This window comes from Acomys minous, assembly GCF_964271855.1.
Source record: "Acomys minous genome assembly, chromosome: 20".
NCBI classification, from domain to species: domain Eukaryota; kingdom Metazoa; phylum Chordata; class Mammalia; order Rodentia; family Muridae; genus Acomys; species Acomys minous.
The window spans coordinates 15,899,230-15,924,756 of NC_140502.1; the positions used below are offsets into that span (position 1 = coordinate 15,899,230).

Sequence of the window (25,527 nt, forward strand, 5' to 3'; positions counted from 1 at the left end):
GGGGACAGCAGGAAAGGTTAGTGGTTGGGTAGGTAGATGTAGAGGTTCATGATAGAAATTGGGAGCTATCTTTACCAATTTTTCCATTTTTTACAGCCATCAAGGTTAGTTTGTCCAAATCTAGAGGAGAGAAAGTGAGTTGTTAGTTTGATAATGCAGCGGGCAAAGTAGAGTGACTGAATACAGTCCTCAGCAGGCCTAGGGAACGGAGGGGCCAGCTCAGCAGAGGGGCCAGTTGAGATGCAGAACCAGAGGCACATGGAAAGTCATCCCACTTTTTGTGGATTATGAAATAAGTTAGAAATCCACCATAAAAAGGACCCAGGAGGTCAAATCAGATAGAGTAAGTCATCTAGAACATCCACAGTTAAAACTCCCAGGTAGAGGATGGCAGCACATTGCTGTCGTCCTCATCGTCATCGTCGTCATCATCATCATCATTTTGGTTTTTTGAGACAGGGTTTCTCTGTGTAGCCTTGCTTTGCCTGGATCTCCTTTTGTAGACCAGGTTGGCCTCGAACTCACAGAAATCCACCCACCTCTGCCTGTTCCCCCCCTCCAACCCCCCACCCTCCTACCCCCGCCCAAGTGCTGGGATAAAAGGCGTGCAACACCACACCTCACTTATTCTTTCTTGAGGTAATAAGTATTGCCATAGAGGAAGTATAGAACCACCAATGGTGAAGCCGATGAGCCTGTATCTGAGGGTCCAGGAGCTCAGTAGCAGGTCCTCAGGGTGAAACGTGTGTTCTAAACTCACATATCCATGCCGCTGACATATCCTTTTGGAAGTGGGACAGTGAGAGGTAACGTGTTTTGTCAGTCACGAAGATTGAGGGAGGTCGCCAGGCATGTTGGGGGTGGTACTTAACAACCAAGGCATTTGAGGTTCTCTAGGTGACCATCTTATCTGGTCCAGAGCTGTTATCAACCGGTAGGCTTCGTGAGAGTGCATGTAATGGGGCGAGCCTGATTCTGACTCCCTCTTGTACAATTCCTATTCACTAGGAAAGCCTCTATTCACTCTGTATGAGTATCTGGTTTGCCTGGAGGGCAAATATCTCTGTCTTATGCTCCTTTGCTCATGTCACTGGTGCGACCTCCACCTGATGTGAGTCTTTAGAGAGGGAAAACTCTTTTCTTGGCTCTTCATGAGGTTGAGTAGGGGAGCCAGGGTGATGGATGATCCAACGGTCACCAAAGCCACCTTGAGCCCGTGGCTTGCAAGACAGTTGCTTCAAGTCCAAGTAGAATAAGGGAACCTAGACAGGAAGTGAGAAAAGCCAACTTAAATTTAGTAAGGAAAAGTAAGAAGGGCAAGTTGTGAGAGTTTTGCTTTTGGGCTCATAGGTCATAACATTTTGTATTCTGCCCTAACGGGTTCTCTACCACTTTTGTCTAATTCATTTTTATGGTCTCATAGTAATTCTGAGATTACATACGTTGATATTATTTGGTCCTGTAAATGCTGCAGTGTCACATCCTTGTGACATTTTATACACATGCAGATGTGCTCAAATATATACTTGGATGTCACACTTTTCCATTGCTGCTATGAAGTACATGAGGGAATCAACTTAAAGCTGAAGAGGTTATAATGTCAGTTGTACAGGTTTCAGCCCTTGGGCCTAAGGTGAAGTGGAATATTACAGCTTGCGAACTTTTAGCAGAGGAGGCTCCTCACTTCATAACCAAGAGGCAGAGTGAGAGGACAAGGTTGCAGTCAGGGTACATAAAGATGCCCCTCCCACCAGTGACCCACTTCTTAATAGACTCTACCTCCCAACAACCCCAGGATTGGTGATGTCAGTACTCTGGAACCAGCCACCTCTTAATAGAACCTATGTCTGGGGACTGAACCTTCAGCACATGACCCTTTGCCAGCATTTTATATCCCAGCTCTAATGATGAATACGCTTGGATTAATTTGTGTAGGTAAAATTTCTGGGTCAGAGGGAGTCTGTGGGGGAGAGGATGGCCAAGGAGGAGGTTTAGAGGCAGGCGGCACTTCTGTCTTCTTCAAGTCTTAAAATTGAAACCCAAAACCCAGCTTCTTACTGAAAAGGGTGCCTGAAGGAGGACACTGAAGTTTAGTATTGGAAACAGGTTAGAAAAGACTCAGCGATGACTCTTACCAGATAGGGAAAGAAAGAGTGCACTAGGATAGAGGGTGACCCAGTATGCTGGCACTGCCTGCCGTGTGGCCGAAAGCTGTATGAGAGAGAAAGTCAGGACAGTGGGGAAACTTGTTATAGAAACAGGTGCAGAGCAGAAAGGCTAAACTTAGCTGACCCCAGAGCTGCACTGGTGGCTCTGTGCTTTGAGAAATGCTGTTTCTCATCTTAAAAGTGTGTTTCTAGGACAAGCCACCATCTTTACAAGGTGATACCCAAGCTTTGTGCTTTGAGAAACATTTAAGACAAAAACCGTAGGGACTACTTTTTCTTTTCCCTAGAACCCACAGAAAATACTGCCAACTTGGCCCAACCAGTATCACGCTGTAGCCCCAGTGCCACCGCCCCCCCCCCCCCCTGAATGCCTCTGGAGCAAGACTGCTGACAATACACACAGTGAGTCAGGTCCAAGTTGTCCAAGAGGCTGGTGCTTGCTTTCCCTTTAGGATGGCAATTAGGTTTAGCCAGAGAGTCAGCAGACTGAGAGGACCTGTGGGCCTCAGAAAACCACAGTCATGCATGGCAGAGACAGTGGAACCTCTATACAACTTGTACCCAGTACAGCTTGTTAGCTTGCTTTCCATGTGTGTTTTCCTGGGGCTCCTGTGGCCCTGTGCCACCATTGCATGATAGTACTTGAGGTAATGTGTCTGGAGTAAATGCTTCTCCAGTGAGGGAACTTTGTTGCTATGCTACCTTGTATCAGGGAGCTGGGAAACAGAGCTCTTCAAACCAGCCCTGGTCTCAAGCCACTGGCAATAACAACAGTGAGCAACTGTACATGTACGTGTACACACAAACAGGTAAAAAAGTAGTCTGTGCACAGAAACTAAGATATTTTGCCAGATTACTAAATAAGTTGAAGAAGTACATATTCTAAGCAGCAGCGGTTATTTTTCCACACTTTTGTCCATTGTGAATACTGTTAAAATTTCTCATACTGGGGACTGGAGAGATGGCTCTGTGGTTAAGAGCACTGCCTGCCCTTCCTAAGGACCTGAGTTCAATTCCCAGCACCCACATGGCACCTCACAACTGTCTGTAACTCTAAGATCTGACACCCTCACACCAATACACATAAATTAAAATTTAAATAAAATATTAAAAATCTCAATCTGACATATAGAATGTGGCATTTTGCCTAACTTCTGTTTGGTCTAATATGAAAGAAGTTGAGCATCTTTTCACAGGATTGTAAACCATTGCATTGCTCTTTCTGAGTATCACCTAAAATCATAACTGTAGTCCATTATTTTATTTTGGGTTACTTTGCCTTCCTCTTTATTGATTTGTAGGAGCTTTTTGTGAATTAAAGTTGTTTAGCTAGTGCCAGTCACATGCCTATATATATTTTATTAACCATTGTGGTTATGGTATTTTGTGTTTTGCATGAAAAGTGTATTTTTATTTTGATTTACCTTTATTTTTGTCACTGCTAAAAAATTAGTTTTTAAATTTTAGATGGGTTGGACTGGTAAGATGGTTTAGTGGTTAAGAACACTGGCTGTGCAGGGCATGTTGGCATATGCCTTTAATCCCTGCACTCACGAGGAAGAGGCAGGTGGATCACTGTGAGTTCCAGGCCAGCCCGGTCTATAAAGCGAATCTAGGACAGCCAAGATAACACAGAGAAACCCTGTTTCAAAAAAAAAAAAGGTACATACGTAAAAAATTTTTTAAATTAAAAATATTCAGATGGATTTTACTTTTAAGGCAAAGTATTATGGTGTGGCCATGCTGGACTCAAACTTGGGATCCTTCTCCCTGCCTCTGCGTCACAAGTGGTTAGGTTACACATGCCCATCACTCCAACAAAAGCAAAAGTTTGCTTCTAATGTATCTCCTTCTTAATTTTTCACCATGATTTTAATTTTTTGAATATTACTTTTTTTATCTGGGTCTGTACAAGACCAGAGCCACCATCTTAGCGGGGATGACACTTACAGTGCTCTTGACAGGCCTGGCCCACGTGGAAATGAGGGCCAGTATCCTCACACAGGGTAGAGCTAGAACCCTGACCCCTCCTCTCTGGGCCTCTCTCGCTTGACTGTGCTCATAGGACACAAAGCGAGAGCCCTAGACCAGACTGTTAGCAAATTCAGCTCAGCCAACTCTTAAGTATGTTTTTCAAAAGGATCCCTTAAAGATGGCATTTGCCACTGGTTGGATTATTATCTGTCTCAAATGAAAACTGTTAGGGGGTGAGCTGTTGAGGAAAGACCCCAATCTCAGGCAGTATGCAAAAGCAAAGAGCATTTATTCTGCAGGCATTTCCAGCATGCAAGGGTCACCGCCCCTAACTGAGCACACAAGTTCAATTTATAGACAGAGGGTCTTGTCATCATTTTTTCTTCTCTCTGTCTCTGTCTCTCTCTCTTGGTTTTGGTTTTTTAAGACAGGGTTTCTCTGTGAGCTTTGGCTGTCCTGGACTTGCTTTTGTAGACCAGGCTGGCCGTGAACTCACAGTGATCCACCTGCTCCTTCCCCCTGAGTGCTAGGATTAAAGGCCTTCACCACCAGACCTGGCTCTTGTGATGACTTTCAAACTGATTGGTTAGAAGTGAGTCAGAGTATACAAAGGGACTCAGTATTGCCTACTTGTTTGGGCACTCTTCCTAGTTACTGGGGGGTTTTGTTGAGGCATTGAGGTTTGGCTTCTACTCAGGAGTTGACTTTTAATTTGATTGGTTAGGGCCAGCTGTATTCTTTTCTGGGAACAGCAAGGCCTTAAAATAATATTAACATAGTTTCTGGTCAACCTGACCTATAAGCTGATTGGCTGCCCGAGAGCTATGGCTTTTTCAGGAATTGTTTTTCCCAATTCTGAGACACAGAAGCTCAAGTCTAGTCAGGCAAAGTGGTGAGCTGAAGCCTGTCATGGAATCAGGCTGGCTTGTAAAAATTTGTCCTCCTCGCTGGGCGTAGTGGCGCATGCCTTTAATCCCAGCACTTGGGAGGCAGAGACAGGAGGACCACTGTGAGTTCAAGGTCAGCCTGGTCTACAAAGCGAGTCCAGGATAGCCAAGGCTACACAGAGAAACCCTGTCTCGAAAACCAAACCAAACCAAAACTGTCCTCCTTGTTCCTCCCTTGAAAAATTATTCATTTCTAATCTTTGAGATGCAGTCACAGGCAGGTATTTTTGTTTAAGAATCATCAGCTAGGGCTGGAGAGATGGCTCAGTGGATAAGAACACTGTTTGCTTTTCCAAAGGTCCCCGGGTTCAATTCCCAGCACCCACATGGCAGCTAACAACTGTCTGTAGCCCCAAGATCTGACACCCTCACACCAATGCACATAAATTAAAATTAAACAAAAATAAAAAAAGAAAAAACAAAACAAAAAAAGAATTCTTTAAAAAAAATCATCAGCTATACCATAGAAATGCATTTTTAAACAAATTTAACAGAAGCGTTAATAATACAGGGGCCACGCGTGAGGGCAAGCAATTAAAGAATGATGCGTCCAGCAAGGGCAGATACGAAATCCTTCAGCCAGGGGGACCAGGACTTCGCAGAACAACTTATTCACCAGACTCATCAAAACACTCACTTAGGCCAAAGAGAGTTAAAGAACTCATGAGGGGAGCCAGATAGAAGGTTTTTCAACTGGGAAAGATGGTAAAAACAAACAAAAAACCAAAATCCAAAGCTGTCCACCACTGCCCCACCTGCCAAGCTGTTAATGCTTCTATCCCTGGTCAACAAAAACTGTCAGGGACGTGGATAGTGGGCCAACGACCTGGAGCTAAGTGGGAGATAGATTACACGTAAGTAAAAGGAATATATGGCTATAAATACTTGCCAGTCTTTGTAGATACCTTTTCAGGATGGGTGGAAGCTTTCCCCACTAAAAAGGAGACTGCTAATACCATGGCAAAGCAAATATCAGAAGACATCATTCCCAGGTATGGATTGCCCTACCCTACTTGGGTCAGACAATGGACCAGCATTCGTCTCTCAGGTAACAGTCTCTTATGCATATTCTGGGGACCAATTGGAAGCTACATTCTACATTGTCTGTTGTCATTCTGATGCCCTTGCTAAAGTGAAATTATGATAATACTTTCTTAAGGATTTTCCATGATTCCTTTTTTTTTTCACTCTAATTTGTAATTTTATTATTATTATTATTATTATTATTATTATTATTATTATTATTATTATTATTATTATTTTGAGACAGGGTTTCTCTGTGTAGCCTTGGCTGTCCTGGACTTGCTTTGTAGATCAGTCTGGCATTGAACTTACTTAGATCCACCTGCCTCTGCCTCCTGAGTGCTGGGATTAAAGGTGTGCGCCACACCCGGCTTCTAATTTATAATTTTGTGTGTTCTTAATTGTTGTCAGTTTATAACTGAAATATATAAAATTGATGAGCTTATAGTTAGTGGGGCCGAAATACAAATTATCAACATCAGGAATGAAAAGAGGTACCACTACAGATCCAGCAGATATTGAGGATAAGGCATAGTCTTTAGTCTGTTCAGGCTGCTTTAACAAAAAGGCTGTAAACTGGGTGTGGTGGCGCACTCCTTTAATCCCAGCGCTCAGGGAGGCAGAGGCAGAGGGCAGAGGGCAGAGGGGCAGAGGGGCAGAGGCCAGAGGGGCAGAGCGGCAGAGAGGCAGAGGGCCAGAGGCAGAGGCAGAGGCAGAGGCAGAGGCAGAGGCAGAGGCAGAGGCAGAGTCGCAGAGGCAGGTAGGAGGCAAGAGGCAGAGAGCCAGAGGCAGTCAGAGGCAGGCTGATAGCTGTGAGTTCGAGGCCAGTCTGGTCTACAAATTGAGCCTAAGACAGCCAAGGCTACACAGAGAAACCCCATTGGGGGTGCGTAATATGGGTAATTTATAAACAAAATAAATTATAATTCTGGAGGCTGGGAAGTCCAAGATGAAAGTATCAGTAGGCTCAGCCATAATACTGTGACAGCCTGTTCCTTAAAAACAATGTTTTCGCCGGACGTGGTGGCGCACGCCTTTAATCCCAGCACTCTGGAGGCAGTGGCAGGTGGATCGCTGTGAGTTCGAGGCCAGCCTGGTCTACAAAGCGAGTCCAGGACAGCCAAGGCTACACAGAGAAACCCTGTCTCGAAAAACCAAAAAAACTAAAAAAACAAAAAACAAAAAACAAACAACAAACAAACAACAACAACAACAATAACAAAACAGTGTCTTCTAGCTGTGTCCTCACAGTGTGGAGGGAGATAGCAAGCACTGGCAATCTGTTTTTATAAAGGTATTAACACCATCCATAGAGCAAAGCCCGCCCAATTCACTGGGAAGCCACTATTACCAGGGTACTAATACCAAAGATAGTACAAGAAAATGCCAAACTAATATGCCTTATGGTTGAACACACATCAAGCTGTTTATTTTTTTCACAGTTGTTTGCTTGCTTGTTTTTGTTTTTTTGAGACTGTGTTTCTCTGTATAGCTCTGGCTATCTTGGAACTCGCTCTGCAGACCAGGCTGGCCTCAAACTCACAGCAATCCTCCTGCCTCTGCCTCCCAAGTGCTGGGATTAAAGACGTGTGCCACCACTGCCAGGCTGTTTTTTTAATTTTTGTTTTTTATTGTTACCTTAGACAAACTTCTTCTAAAGCTTATGTGGCAAAGCATAAGCATAATGGAATAGACCCACAACATTCTCAAAAATATTAAATAAAAGCTTACACACCAAGATAGAAAAGATGTTTTCTTCGAGGCTGACAAATACAAATAGCTGAAACACTAAGAATATAACATTTATATAATTCCTGATTGTGTCATGGTTCTTCTTGCTGTGGGTAGTTTATTGTATATATGTGTAATAATATAAATGTATACATAAACATTTAAAAAAAATTAAAAAAGCTTATACTAGGTGAGAACAACGCAGACTATCAGAGGAGATCATCCTAACAGTGGGAGACAGGCTCGGGATATGAAATCCGTCATAATGTATCCCACCCACAGACTTGATTGTTACACACAGAAAGTATTTAACAAAGTTCTCTGTGAATTAGGAGTAAAGGGGCACTTCCTTTACTTAGAAAGGACACATGCAACTTATAATTAGTATAGTTAGTGTTGAGGATTTGTTTCTGTCTACAGGCTGACAAGGCAAGGGTGACCCCTGTTCCTTCTGTTACTGAGTATCACACTAGAAACTGTGTGTGGTCCAAGCCACTGTAAGTAGGCAGAAAGAAGAGTCACAGCGCAGTTCTTCCTGAGTTCCCATCCAGGCTGTTCTGTTTGACTGGCTGGTTGGTTGTCCGGTGTTTGAAGCAGTCTCAATTTGTAATCCTCCAGGTTGTGAGCTCAAAATGCTGCTCCCGTCCCCAGTCCTAGAATAACATGTGTTACAATGTCTGTCCCATCAAGCGGTGGTTTTGTTTCTGTCTTTGTGAACTTTGACAAACGTATTTTACAGCTTAGTGAGAGGCTGGGTAAGGTGGCACCTGCCTGTAATCCCAGCACTTGGTGGGGCAGATGCAGGCAGACCTTTGTGTGTTTGAAATCAAGTCCAAGATAAGGTTACACAGAGAAACCCTGTCTTAAAAAAAAAAAGCGCCAAAAAAACCAAAAGCCAAAACCCCAAACCAAACCACCAAACAACAAAAAAGGGCAAAAGTGAGAGAATAAACACTCCCCGGTGTTCTCTTTCTGTAGCTTTAATAATCAGAAAAGTATGGTGACGGAACAGAAGAGAGGCAGGAACAGACCCATAGGGATACTTCCAACAAGACTCTAAAAAAATATTTATTCTTTATTTATACATATTCTGCCTGCATGTGAGCCAGCAGACCAGAAGAGGGCACCAAATCTTTTTATAGAAGGTTACGAGCCACCATGTGGTTGTTGGGAATTGAATTCAGGACCTTCTGAAGAATGGTCAGTGCTCTTAACCTCTGAGCCATCTCTCCAGCCCCCTGAATTTTTTTTTTCTTGAGACAGGGTTTCTCTTGTAGTCCTGGCGGTCCTGGACTTGCTTTGTAGACCAGGCTGGCCTCAAACTCACAAAGATCTGCCTGCCCCTGTCTCCTGAGTGCTGGGGTTACAGGCGTGTGCCATCACGCCCGGCTATAGTTTTGTTTTGTTTTTTAAAGATGCAAAAAATTAGTTAATAGAGATAGGCTAAACTTCTCAACACATGGTGCTAGAGCAGTTTACATCTATAATATAAAATACATTTATTCTTTGTCTTTGCCTGCTGGCACGGAGCTAAATCTTGGAGTTTCTTGGTAAGAGTATAATTTATTCATAAGAAACCCCTTTCAACCGCACTGTGTTGACAAATGACTCAGGATAGGGACTCTAGATTGCACCAGCAAAAAGCCTGGTCACTAGAGAATTAACAGATGAGATCTTGAAGCCCTTCAGTTTAAAACAAAAAACAAGCAAGAACTCTGTTGGTTTGGCAGTTGTGTGTGTGCTGGTAGGGTGGTCAGCCATCTTCCACTCTCCTGCTCAAACCTTACCACCACCTTCACTGGGCGGGTCCTGGTTTTTCATCCTTCACAGTAAACCAGCAAACAGGCGAAGTGTGTTGTGTGAACTGTTCTGGACAGAGTCAGCCGGACAAAGTGTGGGTGTCTTGCAGTTGGTGTGGAAAGTGAGACCAAGTCCTGGGACTGCTCAGTTGCATTAACTCTTAAGGAGTGCTAGAACTGGATTGCAATGTGGATACCTAGTTAGCAAGCCTAAAGTGTCAAGTGTCTATAAAATTGTTTATTATTGAATTCTAAGCAATAACGAGGATCAAACCATTCACACATACTAATGGGCCCTAAAGAAATTATGTACAGCGGAAGAGTATCTCAAAAGGCTATAGGGTTACATTTATATGAAGTCTGTAGGGACTAATCTGCACTGCGGGACGTCACACGAGTGAGGTGGTGGCAGGTGTGGATGTTAAAAGGGAGTAGTGAAACTCCTCTGACTGCGGTATGAGTTAAACTCCTCAGAACGGAATAAAGTGTTTTTGTGTGTGTAAATGAGGAATGAAACCTACTCAGCGGTAAGTTGCTCAGCGACACATTTTAAACACCACGCCAGACGACCAAGATGACTGTCAGAAGCTCTTCTGTGGAAAGCGGCTTCCTTTCCATCTCTGCAGGAACAGCCTCTTCCCGCCCCATCTTTTTCTCTTGCTGCTCAGTGTAATGACTAGCAAAGATTTGGCAAGATGTTTGAATTCAGTTTGCTTTTTGGATCTTTAACTGTTTTCAGCCAGTCAGTGTCTCTGGTTTCAGTGTCTTAGTGCACCTGACTCTTCTCCCCCTTCACCCCCCCCCCATCCCTGCCTTGGGGTGTTTGTCTTACAGTAGGGGTATCTGGCTGTGTCTGCCCATACTGGGTCTGCGCATTTGTCTTTTCACTGTTCAGGATCTTGAGTTTCCATTTGTGCTGGGTCCTCAATTTTGTGTCTGTAGGTCTCCATCTCCTCAGTTTTTCTGTGTCTCATCTTTTAGACTTGGTCTCCACTGTTTTTTGGGTCTCGAGGTGCCTGAGTGTATTTTTCCGGTCTTTGCCTCCACCTCTCAGCCTCTCAGGTTCTGGTGGTCTCGCCGCCTCTCAGATTCTGGGGGTGGGGTGGGGGATGGGGGTCCATTTGTTTACTCCGTTGCCATGGTATCGGAAGTGACGCAAGCGCCCGTGGAGGCGAAGCGAAGCCAGCCTTCTCTCTGATTGACTGGTGGTGCTGTCAGAGCAGCTTCGCCCCGCCCGGGTCTGGCAAACAGCCCCGCGGCATGCTGGGGGTCGCAGTTTAGGGCGCTGCAAGCCGCGCACGCGTATTGCAGCGTACCGCCATCGCCGCTCCGTGTTCGAGGCTGTGGAAGGCCGCTTGGCAACGCTGCGCAGCTGCCCGGCGCCCTCCTATGCGGGACCATAGGCGTTCGGCTGGTATAGAGGGTCTGGCAGAAAGATAGACCTTGGGAGTGTGGCCCCAGGTGCTGTGTCCTGGAGGGGAGCTAAGGTCGTTGCGTGGGGATATGGCCTTGGGCTGTGCTTGAATTTGGGTCCGCAGGACAGGACTGACGGTTCCCACGTGTGGAGCTGTGATGGAGACCTTAAAGCTTTTGTATGGGGGTGTGTCTCCGGAGCGCTGTAGGCGAATGTAGGGACTCGAGGTGCAGAGTGTGGGTCGGGCATCTTGTGCGTGTGCCAAGATTGGGGGCGTGGTTCTAACGTGTGGCGTGGGGAGTGCCACGTGTGGGATTGTGGCTCGGAAACGCAGGACGCTAGTGCTGTGCCGGGAAGGGCTATCTGGAGGACACGTGGGATGGGCTAGGGACTTGGGGTGGTTTCCGCCTCTGCGGTGGTCAGGCCCAGGGTCACCCCACTTCTTAGACTAGGCTGGGGTTAAACACCACAGGACCCTTCAGGGTGGGAGACTGCAGCAGGTAGAGAGGAGGGCATAAGGAGAGGGTGGGCGGAGGCCATTAGGTGCAGGTTCTGGGATGGCAGGGCTGGGATGTCTACAGAGGGGAAAAGATGAGTATGAATAAAGGTCAGGGAGGGCTTGGGGACCCCTGTCTGTGTCCCGGAGAAGTAGGGTGGAGGGCATCTGTAGGTATATGGGAGCAGGAGGAGACTGGGAAAGTGGGGGGAGGGTTCTGGAAGAGAGTCCACTAGACTGAGGATTAATAAGGGTCTTTAGAATGTCGGGGTCCACTCTGCTGTGGGCGCAGAGGGACCCCTTTCACAGCAGAGGGGTGAGCACAGTGTCTCTTAGGTCTGGAGGGCTGGAGAGGAATAGAGAACATTAGTTCTCCCAGCGCTACCTGTGAAGGGGCAGGTAAGGGGTGCTGGGGACCACTGAGGGTTGCCTTTAACACAGAGCAATTCCTAGGTCACAGGAGTCCTTCCTACTCTGTGCCCAGGGTCTCCCTGTTAGTGTTTTGTCCCCTTTCCTGACCTCTTCTTTCTTACTCCACCATGGCATCCATGCTCAATCCTCTCCTCTTTGGCCTTTCTCCCTGAGGTTAGTTTGTATCTCAGCCAGCCTCTTGGAGGCCACATAGGCTGTTAAAAGACCATCCTTGCGCATTGTAGCAATAAAGTTCTGTAGAAGTTCCCTTTCCAGCTCTGGAGCCAGAAGAGGGCCCTATATTGTCCTTGTTTCTCTTTTTGTTTTGTTTTTTGTTTTTGTATTTATTCCGAGACAGGGTTTCTCTGTGTATCCTTGGCTGTCCTGGAACTCCCTTTGTAGACCAGGCTGGCCTCGAACTCACAGCAATCTGCCTGCCTCTGCCTCCCAAGTGCTGGGATTAAAGGAGTGCGCCACCACACCGGCATGCCCTTGTTTCTCCCGATGGCTGAGTCGGTAGTGATCTTGAGGTATTCCTTTAGGAAACCCAGGTCTGTTTGTTTAAGCACATTTGTTTGATTCTGTGTGGCCTCCTATGAAGATATAGAGTAGTATATTCTTGGCAGGGATAACAGAAATCAAAGTAATGGTCCCTTGGTGTGCTTTTGCATTCTTTTAAAGGTATGTCTGCACTTTTTGTAATTTATGTTCATCTCTGTGTGAGAACAGGGGTGACTGTGGGACCAGTTCCCACTGTCCCTGTGAGATTAGCGTTCATTAATTCTCATAAGATCCTTGTGATTAAAATAGATGGTATTTGACTTACAGGGCCCGAGAAGGTAGATTTGTTTTCAGTGAAGGCCAGAGCCTGTGATGAGGATTCCTTGGGATTCCACTAGCTCAGCCGTCCACCCGCCGCCTAGTTTTCTTTTCCTCGGCTTCCGAATTTCAGACTCAGAATACAACCCTTGACAGCTGCTTGAACCACTCCTCTCTTGTCTCAGGAAGCTTGTAGGCTGGCCCCCGGGGAAAACCCATTCAAGGCAGCTTTTGGGCAGCCACAAAGTGGTGGGGTCATACTGCATCAGGGCATGCCACAGTCTCTGTCTTGTTTGTACTGCGAGCGTGGCCTCATTCGGGCTGTTTGGCTCCACTGGTTCTTCTGTCTAGTAAGTCCTTGTAGCGGTGTAAGCAGGTCTAGGGCCATGTAGAGCATGCTTAGGACTAGAGGTGTCCTGAGATCCCCAAGATGGCCTCATCCTCCTGGTCCTGACTACCAGGGCTTTATTATGAAGAGGGCGGGCTGTCCAGGTCAGGCTGTTGCCTCCTGTTACCATGGGAATCTTCTTTTTCAGGTAAAGGAACCAGGGACAGATGGTTCCCCTCCATTCCTAGGGGTTGACAGGGTCCTCCACTGATTAGGCTATAGGCTTATCTTGCTTCTACTTGCTCCTTTGTGCTGCAGGGCCCCGTACCTTTTTGTCCAGAGCAGGACAGGTGGAGGAGGTGACAAGTCCCAAACAGTTGACGGAGGGCTGTTGTGCCACCTGAGAAGAAGCAGAGGTGATGGCTAGATGATGACGACAGTGGTGAAGTGAATGTGGGGAGGACCAGTTAGAGGCTCCAGGCAGGGCGGACTTAATGAGGAATCTGGGGCAAGAAGGATGGAGCAGCTTTGTCAGTCTGCAGTTAGAATACTGAGCCCAGCACTCACCCAGTCTGTGGATGTTTTCCATACCTGCCCCTTAGGGTTTGTTCTTTGTCTCCACCCGTGGAGGCTTGTGAGACTCCGAAGATGATGTGAGTCCCCAGCAGGGCCTGGTAGGGTGAACCTTCGTGTGTGGAGCATCTTAGAAAGTTCACAGTGCTTTGTGGACAAAGGGCCTATGTAGGAGGATCATGCCTGATGTGCAAAGCAAGCAAAAAGTACATGGCCACGTGACCATTCCTTTGCCACATAGAGTTCTGTATTCAGAGCCTGATGGAATCAAATGTGGCTGTGTTGGCTCACTGGAACTGATACTACACGTCATATCAAAAAGATGCTCCAGGAGAATCAAAGGTAGAACATGGGTAAAGAAAAGAGCCTAGAGTGGAGGTTGGCACACAACTTGGAGTCTGCCTGAAAGGAAGCTGTATATGTCAGGGTGTATGTAGGGCCCTGGGTGCCTTGCTGGGGGACAGAGGTGAGTAGTCACCATCAAGACAACCAAGGGCTTAACCTGTTATCCGAGGCTTTGTATTTGCTACCTTTGCTATAGGAGAATGAACGAGAGAATGTATTTTTATTTTATTCAGTTTATCATTATTCTCATCATCATTATCGTTGTTGTTGTTGTTGTTGTTATTATTATTATTATTATTATTATTATTATTATTATTATTTCAAGACAGGGTTTTTCTGTGTTGTTGTTGTTGTTGTTGTTATTATTATTATTATTATTATTATTATTATTATTATTTCAAGACAGGGTTTTTCTGTGTAGCCCTGGCTATCCTGAACCAGGCTGTAAACCAGGCTGGCCTTGAACTCGCCTGCCTCTGCTTCTTGAGTGCTGGGGTTAAAGACATGCACACCCTTTTCCCCCTGCTCCTAGAAAGTATTTTTAAAGTTGGAGTAGTGAAAGAAACCCAAAGTAAAGCAGGTTTTGGAAACTGGAAATCTATTTTTAAAATAGTTGAATTTGATAAGAATATTAATTAGAACATTAAGTGATTGAAACACAGGTTTAAAACAAAAATGTCGGGATGATGAAGATAGGGACAAATGATGACAAGAGGAAGCCAGGAGAGCTCTTACCCGACAGCTATGAGGGAAACAGGCAGTTTACCCAGCCTCACAGATAAAGACATTGTAAGAAAATGCTAAGCTGTAGTGGGTGGGTGTTTGTGCTCTCAGGATCCTCAGTGCAGATCCTAGGGCAAAAAAACCCCAAACAAATGGGTGCTGCCATTGTAGGTGGTAGTAGTGAGGCTGACCCTGTGGCTGGGGTGTTCTGTTCCCTCCATTTATCCTTCAGAGAGGTCCTAAATGACCCCAGATAGATGGGTATAAGATGCCATATTGGCTGTTAGACGATATAGCATGTTCTTCAACAGAGAAATGTGTTTTTAAAAAGGGATAGTGAATACAGAAGCCAGAACTGCTGGGCCCATAAGCGACCTGTCTGTAAATAACCGTGCTCTCCCAGGGCTCAGATTTCAACGTGTGAGCAGGCAGTGTGCAGATACGAAGAAGTATTATAGAGGTGTGTGTGTGAGAGGACATGCAGGGAGTATGTACCCTGGGGGACCACTTCAGAGGCCAGCCCTATAAAAAATGAGACAGGTGCCTGTAGGGTAAGCTGCGGTAGGTAGGGAGACAGTGGCAATGTTTTTGATGGTGTTAATTATGGTCATGGACGGATTTTATTTTTAATTCCTCAAAATTGTTTTTAGAAGAAAAAAAAAACGGTTCCTTTGTGTGGTTCTGTCAAGGACAATGGTAATACTGGGGTTGGATGTCTTTTTAGGTTTATTTTATGTGTGGCAGTGTTTTGCCTTCATGTATATGGAATATTCGTGTCTCGTGCCCACAGAGGTCAGAGAGGGCATCCGATGTCCTGGAACTACATAATTATAGATGGTTGTGAGCCATCACGTAGGTGCTGGAAATCAAGTCTGGGGACTCTGCCAGAGCAACAAATACTCTTAACTACTGAGCCATCTCTCTAGCCCTGAGATTTAGTTGTCTTAATAGGAAGAACAATGTTGCACCCAGATCCTTCTTGATTGGGGGAACTAAAGTCCTCATAATACATACTTAGAATAATACATACTTAGTTTTTAAACTGATGTATTTTGGGGATAAATCTTATTTGGTGTGACCCGACCTACATCATATATACAATATACATAGTAACAATGAATTTACTGATATTTATGGCATACTTGTCTAGGTTTATGTATATTATGTTTATATATATGGTATATTTGTGGGCATCCGTTTTGTTGATGTCCTCTGCTTTTCCTCAGGTCCTGGTACTCCTGACTTGGGTGTCTTGTTATCCTTGCTGTCTCTGCTGAGTTCTTGGCTTGACACAGTTGCATTTCTGTGGAGCCCTGGGAAGATGCTACCTTTGGAGAGGGTGTTGGCCTCCCCCAGAAGCTCCCCACCTCACCCAGAACCACCTACTCTGAGGTCCGAAGATACAGCCCAACAGGAAGAGCCCAGCCAGCATGAGGAACCCGACCAGGGCCAAGTACTTCCTAAGCAACAAGAACCTGACCATCAGGAGGAATGCAGGAGGCAGGATGAGCCTGCCCAGGAAGAAGAACCCATCCAGCTGCTAGAACCTAGTCGCAGGCATGAGCCCAACCCGTGGGAAGAATCCAGTCAGCAGGATAGTCCTCCCAGCCAGTGCGAAGAACTCAGTGAGCAGCAAGAACCCAGTCAGTGGGATGAGCCCGGTCAGGAGGAAGAGTCCATCCAACTGCAAGAGCCTAGCCTGTGGGAAGAACTCATGGAGCAAGAGAAACCTGTGCGGCAGGAGGAGCCCAGTCAGCAGGACAAACCCACCCAACAGGAGGAGCCCATTCAGCAGGAAAAGCCCATCCAACAGGAAGAACTCATCCAGCAGGAGGAATCTATCCAACAGGAAGAATTCACTCAGCAGGTGGAGCCCATTCAGCAGGATGCCTCCATCCACCAGGAACTCACCCAGCAGGAGGAGTCCACCCAACAGGAGCCGTTGCAACAAGAGGAGTCCACCCAACAGGAAGAATTCATTCAGCAAGAGGAGCCCATTCAGGAGGATGAGCCCATCCAACAGGAACTGATCCAGCGGGAGGAGCCCAGTCAGGAGGATGAGCCCATCCAACAGGAACTGATCCAGAGGGAGGAGCCCATTCAGGAGGATGAGCCCATCCAACAGGAACTGATCCAATGGGAGGAGCCCATTCAGGAGGATGAGCCCATCCAACAGGAACTGATCCAGCGGGAGGAGCCCATTCAAGAGAAACTGTTGCCGCAGGAGTCCATTGAGCAGGAAAAGTCCATCCAAAAGGAAGAGTTTCTTCAGCAAGAGGAGCCCATTCAGCAGGTAGGGCCCAGTGAACAGGAGGAACCCAGCCAGCAGGAGGAAACCAGCCAACAGGAAGAGCCTAGCCAGAAGAACCAACCCAACCAACAGGAGAAACTCAGCCGACAGGAAGATCCTCGCCAACAGGAGGAACCCGGCCAATGGGAGGAAGCCAGCCAACAGGAAAAACCTAGCCAGAAGGATCAACTCAACCAACAGGAAAAGCTTGGCCAGCAGAAGGAAACAGAAACCATCACTGAGAGATCGGCTGCTGACCTTGAGTTTTCACGCCTGCGCTTCCGGGAGTTTGTGTACCAGGAGGCAGCTGGGCCTCACCAGACTCTGGCTAGGCTTCATGAGCTATGTCGCCAGTGGCTGAGGCCCGAGGCCTGCTCCAAAGAGCAGATCCTGGAGCTGCTGGTTCTAGAGCAGTTCCTGGGCATCTTGCCAGACAGGGTCCGTCCCTGGGTGGTTGCCCAGTATCCTGAGAACTGCAAGAAGGCTGCCTCCCTGGTGGAGGGTCTCTCTGACATCCTGGAGGAGCCAGGTGAGGCTGCCACCCCAGAAGACAGCATGCCTTAGAGGAGACGGGCAGGAGGTCCTGGAAGGATTGGAATCTGCAACATAGAGTTCAGACCACAGCCGTGGCTTTCCTGAGAGTGTAGTCACCCCATGTGTTAAGGGACACAGAAAACAACCATCCCTGAGCTGGTAAGGGAGCTCCTCAGTCTGTGCCCAGTGGCATCTCCCATCAGGCTTGCCTCCTGGACTAGGACACTGCCTTGGGTTCCTGCCCTCACATTTGCTTTCCAGATGTTAGGAAGGAGGAGAAATGGAGGGCAATCAAAGGCAGGAACCAGGCTCTTAAAAACTAGGTAAATATTCTGGGGGGGCATTGGTAGCTGGAGGTTTTCTCCCACGTCGAAGGGTGGGGCCTGAGAGGTGGGTGGTGATGGTCAATGGGAGCCTAGGGGCTCGGGTCATACCGTGGGTCCATACCTGGCCCATTGTAGATTTGCCTTGTTAGCGTCTGTCACAACCTACTGGGGTCACTATTGCCTCTCTTGTACACAGGAATGACGCTGTGTTCCCCGGGTGGGTCGTCATCTTCATTCAGCGATGGAGACTATGACAGGTGTCCTGAGCCTCTGCTGCTGCCACGAGGGTTGCTGAGTCCCAGTAGGGGTCTAAGACCTAGGGACATCTTGGTACGCCGTGATACTTGTAAGTATTCTCTTACAAGTCCTCCAGCCTGGGCTGGCCTTCACTGAGGCGGTGGATGGGGGGCGGGGTCTGTGGTTGGTAGAGGCAGCATAAGGGTCAGGGGGAAGCCAGGACCAAAGCACAAATGTCTGTCCTGCAGTTGGGACTTCGTTCTCTATATCCTTGTGTATGTTAGATGTGTTTAAAAATTTTTATTTTTATTTATTTTTTGCTTAATTTGCCTTGTAAATTTTGTCAGCTCTACATGGTTATCAACTAAGAAATAATTTTCATTGTGGGGTGTAATTCAATGCCAGCATACGACAGTGCTTATTAGCAGCATGAGGCTCTAAGTTAAAATCTCAATACTCCCCTAAAATATTTTTTTTTCTTACCCCATCTTAGAGTGTGTCCTTTCATGCCCTTCTGCGCATCATACATGTGTACAGGTCTGATGGACCACGGTGTATTTGTGTCTGCATTTGTTACTCAAATAGGGCAGCTGTGGCCAAGGTTTTGGCTTCTCAGCTGCTCAGCATTTCATATACTCAGCCTGTCTATTTTGCTCTTTAGAATAAGCTCCAGTTTCATGAGCTTACAGTGTCATGGCATTCTATCATGTGTGGCATGGCTTCCTAACCACCACTGGAGAGAGGACACATACACATTAACTTTCTGTGATTATCCAAAACCTTTGTGATGCATTCAAAGCCAGGATGGGAGGGTGCCCACTGTTCTGCACGTTGTTTAACATTTCTACTAATCTAGTTGGCACAAAAAAGGAGTCCTTCCTTTGTTTCTTTTCCCAGAGGTTAAATGATATTTATTTTTAAAATATATTTTATTAATTTATTCATATTACATCTCAATTGTTATCCCATCCCTTGTATCCTCCCATTGCTCCCTCCCTCCCATTTTCCCCTTACTCCCCTACCCTATGCCTGTGACTGAGGGGACCTCTTCCTCCTGTATGTGCTCATAGGGTGTCAAGTCTCTTCTTGGTAGACTGCTATCCTTCCTCTGAGTGCCACCAGGCCTCCCCATCCAGGGGATGTGAGTCCTTCTTTTATAATCTGAATTGGCATTTCTAGGGTCACTGATGAGCTTATAGTTTGTGTGTTTGTGTGTGTTTCTACCCTGCTCTGTCAATTGCAGACAAATGCTGTGTCCACTGAGTTTTGGGAGCTATTGTGTGTGTAGGAGGAGGCTTTTCTACATTGTCCTGTGGCCTGTGTGTGGGGCACTGGGATATACTTATTTTGGAGGTACATAGCTACTGAAAATTTGTCTCCTCAGCTCCCCTTCTTCCAGCCTGGCCTACCATGGAGTCTGGGCATCTGGATCAAGAGCACAGAGAGGGAGAAAAGAATGAAGAAGCCAACTCTGCCATAGCTGAGCCGAAGGTGAGTGAAGGGGCCCCTGCTGGCCCTGGGAGGCTGCTCTTGTCCAGCAGCTCACATGGTCTTTCCCTTCTGACTGTTGACTTTGCTCCTTCTCTCAATATTAATACTCTGGCATAGCAAAGGATGTGGGCCAAAATGTCTATAGTGCTGCGGCTGAGAAAGCTGCACTGGTGGAAACTCAAGGGTGGAGCCTAAGGAAGAGCATTGCCTCGGTACAGGGGTGCGTCAGAGCTGCCGTTTCAGAAACCGGTATTGTTTCCATAGGAACGTCTGCAGTTGGAATGGGACCATCTGGACCCCACAGAGGATAACCTGACCCATTACAGCAAGCTGCTCTTGTTGGGTGAGACCCACCTCCCACTGGCTCATGGTCCACCCTGCATCCTCTTCCAGAACTGTTGGCATAGCGGATTCTGACCCTGTCCCAGGAACTGTAGTTGGGACATGAAGGGTGATTTAAGTGTTTGAAGCGGAATATGTTTTAAGTGTCTTTAAACTAGGATTTGTTTGCCAAGTTCTCCACCTGTCCTGGTCTACACTTTGGAGTTTCATCTGGGCTCTGGGGCTTTCTGTTTGCATCCCTGGGTTGTGAGAACTGAAGCATCCAGATTCAGAAAGGCCTCCTGGCTCCAAGCCTCTGGCACTCCCACCTCGTTGGTACAGAGCTGAAGGAAGTCCTTACTCTGGGATCTTTATTTGTAGAGATGCTCATATCAGACACCTGAGGTCTTTTATTTTTTTAAATTTTTTTTGTTCTAATTCTGTATTTTAGTTTTATTAGTACCAGGGATTGATCCAGGATCCCACAAATGCTTGGCATGTGCCAAGCTACTGAGCCCATTTTAGGCTCTGTCTTCACCTTTGCTTCTCTGGACATTCCCTGCCTGCTCCATAGGTAGCCTCTAGCCTCATATAAGATCTTCCTCTTTGTCTCTGCTGCCTTCTTTAGAAACCTCAGCTTTCCAGGGGGGCTCTGACTAGAGGGCAGCTTTGGTGGTCGTGGTGGGGATGATGATGATGATGATGATGATGATGATGATGATGATAGGAATTATCTTGATACAGAGAAAAAGGTAGTTGCAGTCTGTGTCCCAGAGACCCAGTGGGACATGAAGCATCTTAGCTTTCTTTGTCTGGGCCTCCTTTACTTTTTTTTTTTTTTTTCTCTCTCTAAACCTTAGGATGTCAGTTTTCCCAGGCTGGTCCATCCTCCATGCTGGAGACAGAAGAACCTTGTGCAGTGGAAGATCTGCCAGGAGGCAGCCTCCCAGGTGAGGTGAGCTAGGTGGTGACAGGTGGGAATGTAAAGGGCACACCTCTCTTTGAAGGTGGGTGTGGCTCCTCACATTTCTATTAGCTTCAGCAGAGATTCCACGTTTGACTTGCTTTGTTTTCCTATCCACGGTGTAGGGCAGGAGAATGCCATTTCATTGTTTCTTGCTGCATGACGAACTGCTCTAAAACATGTCACCCAGATGAATACACACTTGTAATCTGTCAGTTGACTGAGCTCCACTCTGTAGCCCTTCTACTCCTTTTTGGTGGTTCTGAGGTCCACACACAAAGCCACAGTCATCTGGAGGCCCATCTAGGGCACAGGTGTCCCAGTGGTCTCCCATATACTGCCTGATGACACTGGCTTTCAGTGGAGCTGAGCTGAGGCTGTGGACCTCAGTTTTTTTTTTCATCTGCTCTCTAAAGGGCTAGCTTTGGTTTTCTCATACATGCCTTTGGGTTTTATGGAATCCCAGAGGGTAAAAGCACAAACCACACCTCTATGCTACTGTTCTTTTTGTTTTGGTTCGGTTTTTTGTTTTTTTGAGACAGGGTTTCCCTGTGTAGCCTTAGCTATCCTAGACTCACTCTGTAGACCAGGTTGGCCTTGAACTCACTGCGATCTGCCTGCCTTTGCCTCCCGAGTGCTGGGATTAAAGGCATGCGCTACCACGCCCAGCACACATGCTACTGTTTTATTGGCCAGTTGATCCCAGGGCCAAGCCAGAGACTACAGTAGTTCATTGAAGGTCATGGGTATAACTGGATGGCTTATCAGGACTCAGCCACGTGCCCTGGACCGTCTCATAGTTCTTTGTGTCCTTCATTGCCAAGTCACGTCAGTCAGAAAGGCTGATTCAGATCTTAGTCCACCACAGCAGGATGGAGGCTCCTTCTCACCATTTAAATTTCTGACCAGAATTTAGTCACGTGGCCACCTTAACCTACAAAGCACCCTGGGAGTGATGGTCAGCCCTGAGTTCAGTAGACATTCAGAATGTCAAATAACCCTGGTGGCACTCAGAGAAAGAATAAGCAGGCTACCAAGATGAGACTTGATAGTCTATGACCATATAGTGGAGGAGGAGGTCCCTCTTGGTCACAGACATAGGGGAGGGGAATAGGGTGAGAGTGGGAGGGAGGGAGGAATGGGAGGGTACAAGGGATGGGAGAACAATTTAGATGTAATCTGAATAAATTAATTAAATTAAAAAAAAAGAAAGGAAGCGGGAAGAACAGATAATGGGTCTTGTGAGGGTTGTGATACTGCGCTCAGCTGCTGTGTGATGTCTGAGTTGTAAAGAGGGTTAGGCTGTGCGTGTCACAGTTCTTTTCCCTGTGCTCAGCCCTTTGGGCCTCACACTTTATTTTCTTGATTTCTGTTCAAGTTAGTTTCTGTCTCAGAGCCTGGGAAATAGGGCCGCTCACATTTTGACTTTATTTCAGACCACGCCAGGCAGCAGGAAAGCAAAGGGAAGGTGTGTGAGGAGGTCTCCATGGGGGAGACAGTGATGGAGAGGCTTTCAGGGGATGTCCCTGTTAGCCCTTCAATAGCTGCTGCCCTGGAGGAGGAACAGCAACCTCAGAAGGCTGTGGATGCTGAAGATGAGGATTCAAGCCCTGCCAGCCCCCAGAGGCAATCAGTCATCCAGCAGTCCGCCCAGGACAAGGATACGCCACATCACGGCACTGGGACAAAAAGGCCCCATCCAGATGATGAGGATGAGGAGGACCCTGAGTGTCTTTCCAGCACCAGCAGCTACCAGCTGCCATTTGATGCAGGGAATGTGCTTCATGTGGATGGCTGTGATTCTGGGCAGGACCCAGGGACTTCTGTGGGACGCCCTGCAGCTGATGAGTTTGGTGCATCCCAAGGGAAGCCTTACACGTGCAGTGAATGTGGGGAGGCCTTTGCATGGATCTCAAACCTTATGGAGCATCATGAGAGCCACAGCAGTGAGACGTGCTATGTGGGCCAGGGCTGCTAGGAACCCTTCCAGTTCAGCTTGGCTGTGGTCAAGTATCACAAGAGTCACATACAAAAAGAGGAAAGCCACCCCCAGAGCCCCTCTCTACCACAAGGAAAACTCACTGGTGGGAGGATTGGCAGCACCTAGGGGTTGGGTGGTTTTCCCTATACAGTCTGAGGCACAAGGCTGAGCTATGAGTGTCCCATGGCGTGACAGTTGTAGCATGAGTGAACCTAAGGTCCCTGTATGGTGGTGGCTTCCTGTGCTATCTCTATGAGCATATCTGTACTTGTTTTCTGGATGCTGATGTGCTGAAACAACTGGAAAAAGGTAGTGCCCACTGAAGCCCTCTTAGAAACATACTTTGGGCTGATGTTCTATCCTGTAAGCCATCAGATGTGAGGGAAGACTCCATTTCTGCATTGTTTTAATACCAGTCATCCTCTGGTCATTTGACCTTGTGCAAACTGTTGAGTGGCCTTAAAGGATGCGATCTGTTGGCGCTTTCCTGAGCTCTCCTTGTCTCTGTTGCTTCTCCTTGAACTCTTTTTTTTCACACATAATTCTTGCCATCTGCTTTGGCCTTCTCGTAAATACTGTCAGTGCTGTCAGGTGTACTTCTGAATCCTCAAGAGCAAAAAAGTGTTTCTTCGTTCAAGTCACATTATCTTTTCATACATGGAGTGGCTTACGAAGATCACAAAAAAAAATGCTGATTTCAGATTGGGTTTCAGCCCAATACTGAATTGTGGATGGCCACTGGCCTTACAAAACAATGAAGCAGGATAAAGTGAGAATGCATCATGTAGTAAAGGCAGGTGTTGTTTTGTGGAATTTCTCAGCTGAGTATCCGAGAGCTGGCCACCATGTTTGTTAGGGCATGATCAAAACAGGCTGAAAGGACTAACAAACATTGAAGAAACAGTCTGTATCTGAGCTAAGAGAACTAGCCATGGCCTCCATAGGTGATCTTATGGCTTTGCTTTGAACTTCATTTTACTACATTGTTTCTGCCTTGCCATAAATGTAACTGCCCTGCAGATACAGAAAGGATGTGTCTGCCAGTGAGCAAGCAATTGTGAAACCCCCAAATCAGAGGCTTACCATAATAAAGTATTTATTTCTTCATTCATATGATAGCTGATTGTTTTGTGATTGGTAAGAGAAAAGCTGCGTGTAAAGGCTTTCCCACAGTCCCTGTACTCCCTGGGATTCTCCCCTGTGTGGACCCTCTGGTGCTGGCTGAAGGCCTTGCCACAATCCTGACTCTCACAGTGCTTTGCCCCAGTGTGTGTTCTTTCATGCTGGCTGAGTGATAGGCTTTGGCTGAAGGATTTCCCACATTTATTGCACCACACAAGGCTTTTCCTTGCTGTGAATACTCTGGCCTTCTATGAGAAGGAAACTCTGGCTGAAGGCTCTACCACACTCAATGCACTCATAGGGCATCTCTCCGGTGTGGGTCCTCGGATGCTGAATGAGGAGAGCGAGCCGGCTGAAGGCTCTGCCATGTCTGTTGCATTCACAGGGCTTTCCCACAGCCTGAGTTTGCTGATGTTTTTTTTGTTAGAGGTGAGCTGTGGCTGAAGGCTTTGCCACAACCACTGCACCTCCCTCATGTGGATTCTCTGGGGCTGAGTGAGGTGAGTGCTCTGTTTAAAGGCCTTCCCACATTAGCTGTATTCATAGGGCTCCTCTCCTGTGCATCCACTCATGCTGTCTGAGAGAGAAGCTATGACTTGAAGCTTTTCCATATTCACAGCAACCATAGGGCTTTTAAGCAGTGTGGATTTGATGGTGTTTGGTCAGGGATGAGCTGTGACTGCTGCTCTTGCCACATTCCCCACAATGATATGGCTTCTCTCCAGTGTGGATTCATAGGTGCTTGGGGAGGTGGATACTTTGCTGAAAGGCCTCCCCACATTCACTGCACTCGTGCTTGTGGAAGGAGGCTCCAAAGCTGAAGAATTTTCCCCATTTGCCAAACTCATATGGCTTTTCACTTGTGTGAGTTCTCTGGTTTTGGACCAGTGGTGCAATCTGGTGGAAGGTCCTTCCACACTGAGACATTTAAATGTTTCTCTTGGGTTATGTTAGTGCTGGGTTATGTTAGTTTTGGAAACATGTCATATTCATCACACACACACACACACACACACACACACACACACACACGGGGGCAGGATGAATATGAGAATGAATTGGAAGTCTGAAGCCAGCCTAGACTACATAAGAAGACATCTTAAAACAACAACAAAATTTAACTTTTTTTGCAAACCAGGAATGAAAACGGATCCCTGCAGGTCAGGGATTCTGTCCATCTGGCAACAACTGTACTACCCTCAGTCCCAGTAAACGCTTGGCAGACCTACTATATGACCAGGGCAGTATTTATCCTTCTTGAAAACTGATAAAGGACCACTGTTGAAACAGAACGAGATTACTCACTTTCTTAGTACTTATCAAAATCTGTAACTTTACATCTTTCTTACTTTCTTGTATTGTGTGACCTCCTCCCTGACCGAACATTAGTTCAGCAGAGATGGTAACTCAGTTTCCATGTCAAACTGGGTGTCTGGGGGCTAGGATAGGGGACTTGCCCAGCACCCAAGTTAGTTGGTTCATGACAACATTTCTTGTAGCTCCAGAGGAG

General features: G+C 46.7%; 1 protein-coding gene across 3 annotated transcripts in view; it reads left to right on the plus strand.

Moving 5' to 3' along the window:
• The window catches only part of LOC311590713 (uncharacterized protein), a 32,948-nt gene extending 8,942 nt beyond the window's left edge, over window positions 1–24,006 (plus strand). For 2 of the 3 annotated variants that reach the window (XM_084769973.1, XM_084769974.1), the window contains exons 3-8: window positions 15,978–17,570; window positions 18,098–18,247; window positions 19,523–19,629; window positions 19,894–19,972; window positions 20,811–20,900; window positions 22,351–24,006. In XM_084769973.1, the coding sequence (XP_084626099.1) occupies window positions 16,073–17,570; window positions 18,098–18,247; window positions 19,523–19,629; window positions 19,894–19,972; window positions 20,811–20,900; window positions 22,351–22,892 (2,466 nt within the window). In that variant the 5' untranslated portion in view covers window positions 15,978–16,072 and the 3' untranslated portion in view covers window positions 22,893–24,006. Of the gene's footprint in view, window positions 1–10,952; window positions 11,104–15,977; window positions 17,571–18,097; window positions 18,248–19,522; window positions 19,630–19,893; window positions 19,973–20,810; window positions 20,901–22,350 lie in introns of those variants that run through there. The other variant, XM_084769972.1, reaches the window with a different exon arrangement.
• The last annotated feature ends 1,521 nt before the right edge of the window (window positions 24,007–25,527 follow it).